Raw genomic sequence first — 14,249 nt, forward strand, 5'->3', positions numbered from 1 at the left:
TGTGCTCAGTGTGAACCTGCTTTAATCTGAGAAGAGCACAGGGCACCAGTGGCGAATTTGCCAATCTTGGTGTTCTCTGGCAAATGCCAAACGTCCTGCACGGTGTTGGGCTGTAAGCACAACCCCTCCCTGTAGACGTCGGGCCCTCATACCACCTTCATGGAGTCTGTTTCTGACCGTTTGAGCAGACACATGCACATTTGTGGCCTGCTGCTGGGTTGTTGCCCTCCTACGGCCTCCTCCACGTCTCCTGATGTACTGGCCTGTCTCCTGGTAGCGCCTCCATGCTCTGGACACTACGCTGACAGACACAGCAAACCTTCTTGTCACAGCTCGCATTGATGTGCCATCCTGGATGAGCTGCACTACCTGAGCCACTTGTGTGGGTTGTAGACTCCGTCTCATGCTACCACTAGAGTGAAAGCACCGCCAGCATTCAAAAGTGACCAAAACATCAGCCAGGAAGCATAGGAACTGAGAAGTGGTCTGTGGTCCCCACCTGCAGAACCACTCCTTTATTGGAGTGTCTTGCTAATTGCCTATCATTTCCACCTGTTGTCTATTCCATTTGCACAACATCATGTGGAATTTATTGTCAATCAGTGTTGCTTGCTAAGTGGACAGTTTGATTTCACAGAAGTGTGATTGACTTGGAGTTACATTGTGTTGTTTAAGTGTTCCCTTTATTTTTTTGAGCAGTGTAATTGATTGTTGATGATGGGTGACAATGTAGACAGGATTCATCATTTAAATGTGTACTTTTTTACAATATATATATATATTTTTACAGGATTATCACATCAAGGTTCACAGAAGAGTAGGGCAGATGTACGAAGGGAAAAACTTCACTCTGAGATGAACATCTACATTTGGTAAATGTCTGAATAAAATCACCAGTGAGCCTCAGGGAATACGCTTTGCAAAACAAAATGATCTAAAAAACAGCAACCATACAGCCCTACTAGGAGTTAATACTAGCTACTGCCTTCTATATACTTCAAATGTGTAGAATGTCTACACAAAATAACGTACCTTGCATCACCAACCACTTATATGGTGTAGTTCATCTCAGTTACCAGCTGGTGGCAGTAAAGGAGAGTGGATAGAATATATCCAATGGACGCACAGTGACCCAGTCTCCATCCGTGGCAGGCCAAGTATTACAATTGTCTTATAGGAGTTTTAATTTAGGGAGACCCTATCTTTTAATGCCACAATCTCCTCAGATGATCAGATATCATTTAAGCATGGCATTTAAAGGGCATGATGTCTCCTTGGATTTCCTTGCAAATTATGAAATTAAAATATTTCATCTTCTCCCTATTGATTGTGTTGACCATCTGATTATAGGGCAAAGTAGATGTACAGTGCATTAGGAAAGTATTCAGACCCCTTCCCCTTTTCCAAATTTTGTTACGTTACAGTCTTATTCGAAAACAGATTAAATACCCCATAATGACAAAGTGAAAACATCTTTTTAGATATTTTTGCAAATGTATTAAAAAACAAAAAATATCTTATTGACATAAGTATTCAGACCCTTTGCTATGACACTCAAAATTGAGCTCAAGTGCATCTTGTTTCCATTAATCATCCTTGAGATGTTTCTACAACTTCATTGGAATCCACCTGTGGTAAATTCAATTGATTGGACATGATTTGGAAAAGCACACACCTGTCTATATAAGGTCCCACAGTTGACAGTGCATGTCAGAGCAAAAACCAAGCCATGAGGTCACAGAAATTGTCCGTAGAGCTCCGAGACAGGATTGTGTCGAGGCACAGATCTGGGGAAGGGTACCAAAAAATGTCTGCAGCATTGAAGGTCCCCAAGAACACAGTAGCCTCATCATTCTTAAATGAAAGAAGTTTGGAACCACCAAGATACTTCCTAGAGATGGCCGCTCGGCCAAACTGAGCAATCGGGGAGCAGGGTCTTGGTCAGGGAGTTGACCAAGAACCCGATGGTCACTCTGACAGAGCTCCAGAGTTCCTCTGTGGAGATGGGAGAACCTTCCAGAAGGAAAACCATCTCTGCAGCACTCCACCAATCAGGCCTTTATGGTAGAGTGGCCAGACTCCTCAGCAAAAGGCACATGACAGCCTGCTTGGAGGCACCTAAAGGACTCTCAGACCATGGGAAAAGAGATTCTCTGGTCTGATGAAACCAAGACTGAACTCTTTGGCCAGAATGTTAAGGGTCTGGAGGAAACCTGGAACCATCCCTATGGTGAAGCATGGTGGTGGCAGAATCATGCTGTGGCAATGTTTTTCAGTTGCAGGGACTGGGAGACTAATCAGGATTGAGGGAAAGATGAACGGAGCAAAGTACAGAAAGATCCTTGATGAAATCCTGCTCCAGAGCACTCAGGACCTCAGACTGGGGCGAAGGTTCACCTTCCAACAGTAATTCAGCCCTAAGCACACAGTCAAGACAAAGCAAGAGTGGCTTACAGTTGAAGTCGGAAGTTTACTTACACTTAGGTTGGAGTCATTAAAACCTGTTTTTCTACCACTCAACACATTTCTTGTTAACAAACTATAGTTCTGGCAAGTCAGTTAGGACATCTACTTTGTGCATGACACAAATCATTTTTCCAACAATTGTTTACAGACATATTATTTCACTTATAATTCACTGTATCACAATTCCAGTGGGTCAGAAGTTTACATACACTAAGCTGACTGTGCCTTTAAACAGCTTGGAACATTCCAGAAAATGATATCATGGCTTTAGAAGCTTCTGATAGGCTAATTGACATAATTTGAGTCAATTGGAGGTGTACCTGTGGATGTATTTCAAGGCCTACCTTCAAACTCAGTGCCTCTTTGCTTGACATCATGGGAAAATCAAAATAAATCAGCCAAGACCTCAGAAGAAAAATTATAGACCTCCGCAAGTCTGGTTCATCCTTGGGAGCAATTTCCAAACGCCTGAAGGTACCACGTTCATCCCTACAAACACCATGTGACCATGCAGCCGTCATACCGCCCAGGAAGAAGACGCGTTCTGTCTCCTAGAGATGAACGTACTTTGGTGCGAAAAGTGCAAATCAATCCCAGAACAATAGCAAACGACCTTGTGAAGATGCTGGAGGAAACAGGTACAAAAGTATCTATATCCACAGTAAAACGAGTCCTATATCGACATAACCTGAAAGGCCGCTCAGCAATGAAGAAGCCACTGCAATAAACAGATATGGCTTATTAACCTATACGGTCCGAATAATGATGATCCAAGCTTCTTTGAAAATATATATAAATATACATACACATACCTATATAGATATACATACTTTTTAAAAGAATATACCTTTATTATTATTCCCCGCAAACCCTACCGCCGATCCCCCAATTGGAGTAAACTAATAAACACTTTGGCTTTTACCTTCAATTTATACATCTTATATACATTTTACAGACACAGTCTATTTTACAGTAGTTATTTTTTGTTTGTTTTTAGTCCTCCCTCTATTTCTGATGTCCATCCAGTTTGATTTATATTTGTAACTATGCTATTTCACAAAAGTTCTGAACCTATATACATTTTACAGACCCCGTATGCTTTACATTGGTTATCTTGTTATTAGTCCCACCCTTCAGCTCCATTCAACCCTCCCATCTATCTCTCAACATCAACCATTGCAGATTTCTATTTGCCATATATTTTTCAGCTGTGCTGTGATGCTTCACAAAAGTACTGAACCTTTCTATTCTCATAGCTTCTACAGATTGTAAATAAAAAATAAAAACTTTTGCTAAAATAATTATTACAGTGCCTTGCGAAAGTATTCGGCCCCCTTGAACTTTGCGACCTTTTGCCACATTTCAGGCTTCAAACATAAAGATATAAAACTGTATTTTTTTGTGAAGAATCAACAACAAGTGGGACACAATCATGAAGTGGAAGCACAGCTGAAAAATATATGGCAAATAGAAATCTGCAATGGTTGATGTTGAGAGACAGATGGGAGGGGTTGAATGGAGCTGAAGGGTGGGACTAATAACAAGATAACCAATGTAAAGCATACGGGGTCTGTAAAATGTATATAGGTTCAGAACTTTTGTGAAATAGCATAGTTACAAATATAAATCAAACTGGATGGACATCAGAAGGCACAGGAAGCCTGGAGCGGGGAGGCTGGGATAGAGGGAGGACTAAAAACAAACAAAAAATAACTACTGTAAAATAGACTGTGTCTGTAAAATGTATATAAGATGTATAAATTGAAGGTAAAAGCCAAAGTGTTTATTAGTTTACTCCAATTGGGGGATCGGCGGTAGGGTTTGCGGGGAATAATAATAAAGGTATATTCTTTTAAAAAGTATGTATATCTATATAGGTATGTGTATGTATATATGTGTATATGTATGCATGTGTGTATGGATATATATATTTACCCACAAAATATATGGGGGATTGGAAATGATGTAGACAATTACATTGATGGAAGCAACATTCTTTCCGCAATATTAAGCTGATCCATAAAAAGAAGCCACTGCTCCAAAACCGCCATAAAAAAGCCAGACTATGGTTTGCAACTGCACATGGGGACAGAGATTGTAATTTTGGAGAAATGTACTCTGGTCTGATGAAACAAAAATAGAACTGTTTGGCCAGAATGACCATTGTTATGTTTGGAGGAAAAAGGGGGACGCTTGCAAGCCGAAGAACACCATCCTAACCATGAAGCACGGGGTGGCAGCATCATGTTGTGGGGATGCTTTGCTGCAGGAGGGACTGGCACTTCACAAAATAGATGGCATCATGAGGGAGTAAAATTATGTGGATATATTGAAGCAAAACCTCAAGACATCAGTCAGGAAGTTAAAGCTTGGTCGCAAAATGATCTTCCAAATGGACAATGACCCCAAGCATGCTTTGAAAGTTGTGGCAAAATGGCTTAAGGACAACAAAGTCAAGGTATTGGAGTGGCCATCATAATGCCCTGACCTCAATCCTATAGAAAATGTGTGGGCAGAACTTTAAAAGCATGTACGAGCAAGGAGGCCTACAAACCTGACTCGCAAAAATCGCTGAAGTTGGAGACTTTTATCTCCCTCACCAACTTCAAACATCAGCTATCTGAGCAGCTAACCGATCGTTGCTGCTGTTCATAGTCTATTGGTAAATAGCCCACCCATTTTCACCTACCTCATCCCCATACTGTTTTTATTTATTTACTTGCTCTTTTGCACACCAATATCTCTACCTGTACATGACCATCTGATCATTTATCACTCCAGTGTTAATCTGCAAAATTGTAATTATTCGCCTACCTCCTCATGCCTTTTGCACACATTGTATATAGACTCCCCCCTTTGTTTTCTACTGTGTTATTGACTTGTTAATTGTTTATTCCATGTGTAACTCTGTGTTGTCTGCTCACACTGCTATGCTTTATCTTGGCCAGGTCGCAGTTGCAAATGAGAACTTGTTCTCAACTGGCCTACCTGGTTAAATAAAGGTGAAATAAAAAAATAAAAAATAAAAGTTACACCAGCTCTGTCAGGATGGGCCAATGGGCCAAAATTCTCCCAACTTATTGTGGGAAGCTTGTGTGAAGGCTACCTGAAACGTTTGACCCAAGTTAAACAATTTAAAGGCAATACCACCAAATACTAATTGAGTGTATGTAAACTTCTGACCCACTGGGAATGTGATGAAATAAATAAAAGCTGAAATAAATCATTCTCTCTACTATTATTCTGACATTTCACATTCTTAAAATAAAGTGGTGATCCTAACTGACCTAAGACAGGGAATTTTTACTAGGATTAAATGTCAGGAATTGTGAAAAACTGATTTTAAATGTATTTGGCTAAGGTGTATGTAAACTTCCGACTTCAACTGTAGGTACAAGTGTCTGAATGTCCTTGAGTGGGTCAGCCAGAGCCCAGACATGAACCCGATCGAACATCTCTGGAGATACCTGAAAGTAGCTGTGCAGTGTCCCATCCAACCTGACAGAGCTTGAGAGGATCTGCAGAGAAAAATGAGAGAAACTCACCAAATACAGGTGTGCCAAGCTTGTAGCATCATACCCAACAAGATACAAGTCTGAAAACCCTGCCAAAGGTGTTTCAACAAAGTACTGAGTATAGGGTCTGAATACTTAAGTAAATGTGATATTTCAGTTATTTTTTAAATACTTTTGCAAAAATGTCTAAAAAACTGTTTTTGCTTTGTCATTATGGGGTATTGTGTGGAGATTGATGAGGGGGAAAAAACGATTTAATCAATTTTAAAATTAGGCTGTAACGTAACAAAATGTGAAAAAAGGCAAGGAGTCTGAATACTTACCAAATGCACTGTAAGCATGCAGTTAAAATTTAGGAAAATCTGCAATCTTGGTACTGGATATCCATTTCTACAGCAAGATCTTGAGCCTTTACCAAATTAAATAAAATGGTTTGCTGTTAAGTGCCATTGTCAGCAACTAAATACAGCAATATAATGTTTAGGCCATGCTTGCCTCCAGTATTTATGCTGCAGTAGTTAATGTGTCGTGGGGCTAGGGTCAGTTTGTTATATCTGGAGTACCTCTCCTGTCCTATTCGGTGTCCTGTGTGAATCTAAGTGTGCGTTCTCTAATTCTCTCTTTCTCTCTCTCTCTCACTCGGAGGACCTGAGCCCTAGGACCATGCCCCAGGACTACCTGACATGATGACTCCTTGCTGTCCCCAGTCCACCTGACCGTGCTGCTGCTCCAGTTTCAACTGTTCTGCCTTATTATTATATGACCATGCTGGTCATTTATGAACATTTGAACATCTTGGCCATGTTCTGTTATAATCTCCACCCGGCACAGCCAGAAGAGGACTGGCCACCCCACATAGCCTGGTTCCTCTCTAGGTTTCTTCCTAGGTTTTGGCCTTTCTAGGGAGATTTTCCTAGCCACCGTGCTTCTACACCTGCATTGCTTGCTGTTTGGGGTTTTAGGCTGGGTTTCTGTACAGCACTTTGAGATATCAGCTGATGTATGAAGGGCTATATAAATAAATTTGATTTGATTTGAGTTAAAATTCTGCAGAAAATATTAAAATATATATTTGCTTCACATGAATATTATATAGATATCTTACATTTTAGGATCAATTTATTGTAGGGTATTGTGCATGTAAGTCATGATGATTGAATCAGACTTTCGGGTAGAAGTGTTATGTGACTCTGAGTTACTGTAAGTGTTAGGTGACTCTAAATTAAGTGTGTATCAACATGGGAGTCAGACTATTTGTGTATCATTCTATTCTCTCCTCATGAGGGTGTTGGATGCCTCATGAGGATGCCCTGTCAAACATAAATAAAACATCTATATCATCTAAATATATGTGCATAACTGCACCTTTTATTGCACTTATCATTATTCAACACAACAGATTTGCAATGGCTATGGAATGCTGTACTTTTTCTTTACAAAATAAAGGAACAAAGACGAATTCCTCAAAGAATGCGGAATGAAGTATAAGGTGTGACATGTGGTACTTGAAAGCAAACTACAGGTAGTATAAATTAATACAGTTACTGTATTCTTTTAGGAAATACATATGATAATAAGCAATGTGACATAATCCTCCTGGACCACAGTACTTGCTTCTTCAGATGATGTTCTTCATGATAAAACATTAAAACAAAACACTTTCAGTGATTTAGTTTGGAAAATGCAATGAATGACAGATGTAGGAACTTAATTTGATCATACTGCTGCAGGAAATTTAAAAAGGCATCTGAAGTTTGTAATTTCCACTTTGAAATTTCAGACTTGATGTCCCCCCAAATTTAAAAAAATATATATAATCCACAAAATAATTAAATTGTTCTCCTGTTGAATAATTACTTTCCTGCTGCGGCAAACTGTCTCAAATTAAGATCCTACACCTGTAGAGCCGCCTTCTTTTCTGAGACACAATCAAACCCTGTTGAAGTACACTAGTGCATCATCCTTAAACCCCTTTAAGAAACCCAACAGAGGCAGATAACGTGGTGAGATTAATACTGTGATGTGGAGACATACAGACAGCCCACCAAGGAAAAAGATTACACCTCGTCTTAACCTATACCTGAGATCAAATAAAGACACCATATTAGCTATCTCCTTCCTCATTCATAATTTTGTACATAAGCAAGATGTGATGACAGGTAAGCATTACAGTTGACTACTACATATTTGACATCAATATTAACCTCTTAGTTGACATACATTTTGTACAGATGCAAATCTCAAAAATGGAGAACAAAATGCATAACATTATAGAACATTGGATATCAATAAGCTCTCCTAATACTGTCATTCACAACTTTACACAATAAAATAATAAACCAATCAAATCAAATGATTAGCAAGGCAATGAAAGAGTACATACTGAAAAATCATACAAACAACAAAAACACAGATCCAGTAAGACACTGAGAAAGGAAATATTGCTTAAGTGATAATGCCCTTGAAGCCGGTGTTTGGAGAATATATTGGCACGGGTGTTGTAAGTTGATGGCCGGCAAACCGTGCCAATATATCCTCCAAACACTGGCTTCAAGGGCATTATCCCTTTTATACAACGGGTAACCGACATATTCAAATAATGATTGACATATTTTCATTAAAAACATTATTTTGATGAATTTATTCATACTATTTCATCCTTCCACAAGATATAGTGCCGACACAAATCTAGAGTTGCTACCCAAGCCATCTGGTCATTCGTGCTATCGGTTCAGTTGACAGAGACGCGACCAGTTCGTTCAGTCTTTTTGTTCTGTATCTATGGATGCGAACCAATCGTTTGTCCTAAATGTTCCATTGCCATACTGGCTGGCAACGTACTCATCCCTTGCTTTCTAGATATCCAACTATGGCTAACTTACAGTCACGTCAAACAGTGCAGCTAGAATAACAACAGTAGCTGCATTTGCCTTTTTTATGTTTTCTAGAGACATTTAATCGGATACATCCATAACAATGAGCTAATGAGGCGCGATTTCGCCTGGCATAGAAAATGTGCTCTCTCATCTGGAAACTGGTGTTCAGAGGAGCGAGCCAACAACACAGCTAGCAGAATCACTTCAAACTGCAGCTAGAAAGACTGCAAATGTTTCGTTTGACCTGTTTTCTATTGTTATTTCTTTGTATATATCCATAAAAATTATGCCGATTCATGATTTCGATTGGCTGAGGAAAGTTGCCTGCCTGTCTCGTCCCAACTCCCGACATGTGCTGGAGATCGAATTTGAATATTGAAGCAATGTTGTAAATGTCGGAGAGACACAGACAGCAAGGTTTATACAAATCTCTGCTGTTGAAAACTAAATGTTAGTCTAAAAGAAATAGGAGATAATGTCTAGATGCTTTTTATAGTGGAGATCAAGTTTATAAATTGCCTGGCTGGGCTGATGAGACAGTGGATTGCACCATCAGATGGAATAGAGTAAATAGGTATTTTAACGTCATAGATTTAGCCGGTGGTAACTTGTGGAATAGACGCAAACTGGAATGGGGTTTTCCAATCAGCATTCAGGATTAGACCCACCTGTTGTATGATTTTGAATAAATCCTGTCAAATAAAGATTGTTGATTGTTCTTGCCAATGTTAGGACCTTAGGCTGAGTGCAGGTGTGTTGATCCTTCTGCCTTCCTATTGTTCTAAGGAGGTCAACGAGACTAGGGCCTCTTTTGTTTTTTCAGTGTGTTGAATGCGGACACCCTCAGTTAGAGTAAAGATGAAAGATTTAAAAGACAATAATAGACAATATGACAGTTGTAATAACCAATAGGATAATTGTTTGCACTGAATGTTTATGTATTTCTAAAGATTGTTTTCTTGCATATAACTCAAAGCCTGGACTCCATACACAAGCACACACAGTATAAATACTTTAAAAAACATGTTACTGACTTTGAAAACTGACTTTGATCTTAATAGCACCTCAAAATACTTTCATTAATTGAATTACTTTAATTAATTTAGTAATTGAAAGGTATAAAAGCAAAAAACACATTTATGGTTGTCTTATTCCTTCTGATCATGTGGATTTTTATTAAATTGTGTCTTGTCAAATCAACATAAACTGAGTGTACACAGCATTATGAACACCTGCTCTTTCCATGACCAAAGACTGACCAGGTGAATCCAGGTGGAAGCTATGATCCCTTATAGCTGTCAACTGTTAAACCCACTTCAATCCCTGTAGATGAAGGTGAGGATCTAGGTTAAAGAAGGATTTTTAAGCCTTAAGACATGGATTGTGTATGTGTGTCATTTAGAGGGTGAAAGTGCAAGACAAAATATTGAAGTGCCTTTGAGCAGGGTATGGTAGTAGGTTCCAGGCGCACAGGTTTGTGTCAAGAATTGCATCGCTGCTTGATTTTTCACACTCAACATTTTACGGTGTGTAACAAAAATGGTCAAGGACATCCAGCCAACTTGACACAACTTTGGGAATCAATGGAGTCAACATGGGCCAGCATTCCTGTCGAACGCTTTTGACACCTTGTCGAAGCCATGCCCCGACAAATTGAGGCTGTTCTGAGGGTAAAAGGAAGGGTGCAACTCAGTATTAGGAAGGTGTTCTTAATGTCTTGTATATGAGACGTAAAGGCTAACATCTGCGAATACAGAATGGATAACGATGACAGGAGCATAGTGCTGTACCACATAGCCACTACTCTTAACAGACATTGTTGCGCTGTGACTTGATATTTGGTCCAATTAACATGCGCTGGTGGCTACCTCACAGTGGAGTGTGCAGTTTGTGATGTCAATGACGTCTCTAAACATGTATCCAGTGACACTAAGAATCCTATGATGACTTTGACCGTTGATGAAAAGTGCTGCTACAGTCAAACCTGCCCGAAGCAGTGATTAACGCTTAACTCCAACATCAACACCACAGTCTCTCCAGCACTCTGTACAGATATAGTATCTTAATTTGATCACTTTGCTCCACAGAACATTTAAGAGTCCTAGTCGTAGCATAATGTCCCTGAAAACCTGCAGTTTCTCTTTCTATCACTAGATCTCACACCTAAACTGTAGCCTACTGTAGCCTATCAGAACTATTTTCCTGTTAGAAATTATAACTTTTTTTGAGAATAATCAAATAATCCTCCTCCTGCTGCAGGATTATTTTAATCCTGCAACAAAACTGGTCAAATTAAGATCCAACATCTGTATATCATACCTCGTTCTTAACAACAGTTTAGATCTTTCAGGAGCACATAAAGGTTCAAGTTTAAATATGCATGTCACAGGTGTCACAATACACCATCTGTACAAAGTGTAAAAATACATCTCGACAACAGCCTTGAGCTGTAAACAACAGAGGGACGTGAGGTAGGAGAGCACAGAGAGCTGTTTGGAGCAGGAACATAGATACAGCAGGGCTGGTTAGCGTACAGTAGGTTTGGGTGATGAGCGGTGGTCAATATCTTTACAGATGATAGCAGGGTTGTGATTGGACAGGTGTCAAATCATAGGAGATTACCACTGTTTTTCTCTCACATTTCAATGTGAGCCTCATTACTGGACGGACTGACTTTAAGCGAGCCAGAAATTGTGTAAAACCTGTGGAAGATATAATGGGAGAAAAGTTTCATAAGTTAGAAATGTTGCATTGAAAACTATGCCGTTTTTAAGGTATAGCGGTGATATGACCTACATGCAGAAAGTAAACAGCATCGTGGGTCAATTTCCACAACAACTAAGAGCATTAAAGCATGAGGCTCAACTTCTCAGCTGTTTTGGTGCCCTGACTACCACGCTGTGAACAGCGTGAGGCGAATCCGTGCACATGAGCAGATATTATGTGTGACTGTGTGAGAGCAAAGTCTTGCATCTTGCTCATCTTAGTATCTGCGATGCTGCTCGTGGCAACGTCATTTAGCTGAGTCTACCTTCAACTCTAGATCTAGCAAGCTGTTTGGGAAAACGTTGAAATATGATTGTTTTAACTCTTGCAAGCCATTAAACAAGGTAAATGTTAAACTAGGTCGGTACAGTTGTAACTGTCAATCCAAGGGAATAGAAAGTAGAAGAGAAAGCCATGAAATGAATACTACTCCATACCTTGACTTTTTAAAATGTGTGCGCTTCTTCAGAACTTGAAAACAGGAGGATTTAGCGCAGGAGTGTTTCAGGTCGATGACCTGGTAGATGATGGGGTTGTACATGGCAGAGGACTTAGCAAGCAGAGTGGGGATCACTGAGACCGAGATAGGCACTGAGTCGGGCTCGCCAAACGCAGACACCACTGAGACCACTGCATATGGGATCCACGCTATCAAGAAACCAGCGCAGATCAGCATCGCCACCTGGAGGACACAAGTAGAACCACATCACTGGTCAGTCTCACAATAGTTAAAGTATCTCTGAGGTGAGGTTCTGTGCACACACGCCCACACACACACACACAAGAGCTCTGCTAACCGACTCGATCCCGACGGGCCCTGACATTATACATCGGGTTAGGGCCGGGTAGGGCCTGTTTATTCCTCAATAACTAGGGTACAGGCAGGGCTTGGGTATCCATAAATTGATTACTAACATTTTGAAGCTGAGCAGTACAGTCATATCTAACTAAGATCATAACATTGTGTCAGAAGTTCTTTTTCAAATATAAGACAGGAGATATTATTTCACAGAAAATATTAATGTTCCTTGAGTTTAGAGTGACAAAGTTGCTAACAGCAAACTGCTCTCTCATGTCTCATAATTGAGCAGAGGAGCCCAAGTGGGGCCGTTGCTATGGATACTCACAGACTCAGATTCGTCATGAGCAGAGAGCATGCAGAGTGAGCAGCGCTCAGGAAGCAAGTGACAGACAGAGAGGAGCAGCTAATTGATTTACTAATGGAGGATGTTATTTCTGATTTTGGGTGTCGGGCAGGGCCTTAAATTTGGCAGAAGCAATCGGGCCTGGGTAGGGTAGAGCCTGAACGTTGCAGGCATAGGTAGGGCTCGGGCTTAAAATTCATGTCTGTTCAGGGCTCTGACACACACATACACACACCTTGGTCAGTTTCATCTCCAGATTATGGCTGTTCTTGTTCCTGGTGTCAAAGTGGGAGATTTCCTTGGCTGAGGACTTGACCTTGAAGATGATCATGACGTAGGAGAAAACGATGATGCCGGTGGGGAAGATAAGACAGAAGAAGAGGATTGCAATGACGAAGCTCTGGCCCGCCACGGAAGCCTGGGCCAGCCACCAGTCCAGAGTGCAGGAAGTGCCAAAGGGCTCGGGAGCATAGCTGCCCCAGCCCACCAGGGGCATGGTGGCCCAGAAGCCTGCATACAGCCACACAAACACCATACTCAGGAAAGCATGTTGCCTCTTTAGCCACGTTCCTGTGGGTACAATTATGGGCAGAATGATTGATAATGAATTGGTTCATCATAATAATAAAGTGTCCAGATATCACAGATCATAATTTCAATTAACTTATTAATGAAAAAGTGCTAATTATTCATTCTTATAAATGTCTTGTGTTACTGTAAACAGGGGTGTCAAACATGCGCCCCCCGGGTTCAATCCGGCTCCCGGGTGGTTTAAGTAAAACAAATACAACTTGTAAAGTTTTTTTATACTTTAAAATTACTAAATCAAAACTGTGTAGAAATGATAAGGGACCTACAGTACATTCATAACGTTTCTTGACTGTGTCTAGCTCGCTAATAATCACTGAATTGAAAGTTAGACAGTCAGGAAGTATCTACAATTTTTTTTAAACAATTAGATGATACACTGTACCACCCAAACAGATCCACAGATGACACAATCTCTATTGCACTCCACACTGCCCTTTCCCACTATGTGAGAACGCTGTTAATTGACTACATCTCAGCGTTCAACACCATAGTGCCCTCCAAGCTAACAGTAAGCTAAGGACCCTGGGACTGAACACCTCCCTCTGCAACTGGATCCTGGACTTTCTGACGGGACGGCCCCAGGTGGTGAGGGTAGGCAACAACACATTTGCAACGCTGACCCTTAACATGGGAGCCCTTCAGAGTTGCATGCTTAGACACCTTCCTGTATTCCCTGTTAACTCGCTACTGCGTTGTAGAGCACAACTCCAACACCATCACTAAGACAGCCTATAAGGAGGAGGTCAGAGACCTGGCAGTGTGGTGCCAGGACAACAACCTCTCCCTCAACGTCAGCAAGACAAAGGAGCTGATTGTGGACTACAGGAAACGGAGAGCTGAGCATGCACCCATTCACATCGACAAGGCTGTAGTGGAGCGGGTCGAGAGCT

At 40.7% G+C, this 14,249-nt stretch overlaps 1 protein-coding gene across 1 annotated transcript in view; it reads right to left on the reverse strand.

Moving 5' to 3' along the window:
- Positions 1 to 9,304: 9,304 nt before the first annotated feature.
- LOC112218090 (opsin-5-like) overlaps positions 9,305 to 14,249 on the reverse strand; it is a 32,147-nt gene continuing 27,202 nt past the window's right edge. The window contains exons 4-6 of the mRNA XM_024378686.2: positions 13,004 to 13,338; positions 12,061 to 12,305; positions 9,305 to 11,559 (exon numbers count right to left, since the gene is read on the reverse strand). Coding sequence (XP_024234454.1) covers positions 11,493 to 11,559; positions 12,061 to 12,305; positions 13,004 to 13,338 — 647 coding nt within the window. The 3' untranslated portion in view covers positions 9,305 to 11,492. The remainder of the gene's footprint in view (positions 11,560 to 12,060; positions 12,306 to 13,003; positions 13,339 to 14,249) is intronic.

This window comes from Oncorhynchus tshawytscha, linkage group LG18, assembly GCF_018296145.1.
Source record: "Oncorhynchus tshawytscha isolate Ot180627B linkage group LG18, Otsh_v2.0, whole genome shotgun sequence".
NCBI lineage: Eukaryota > Metazoa > Chordata > Actinopteri > Salmoniformes > Salmonidae > Oncorhynchus > Oncorhynchus tshawytscha.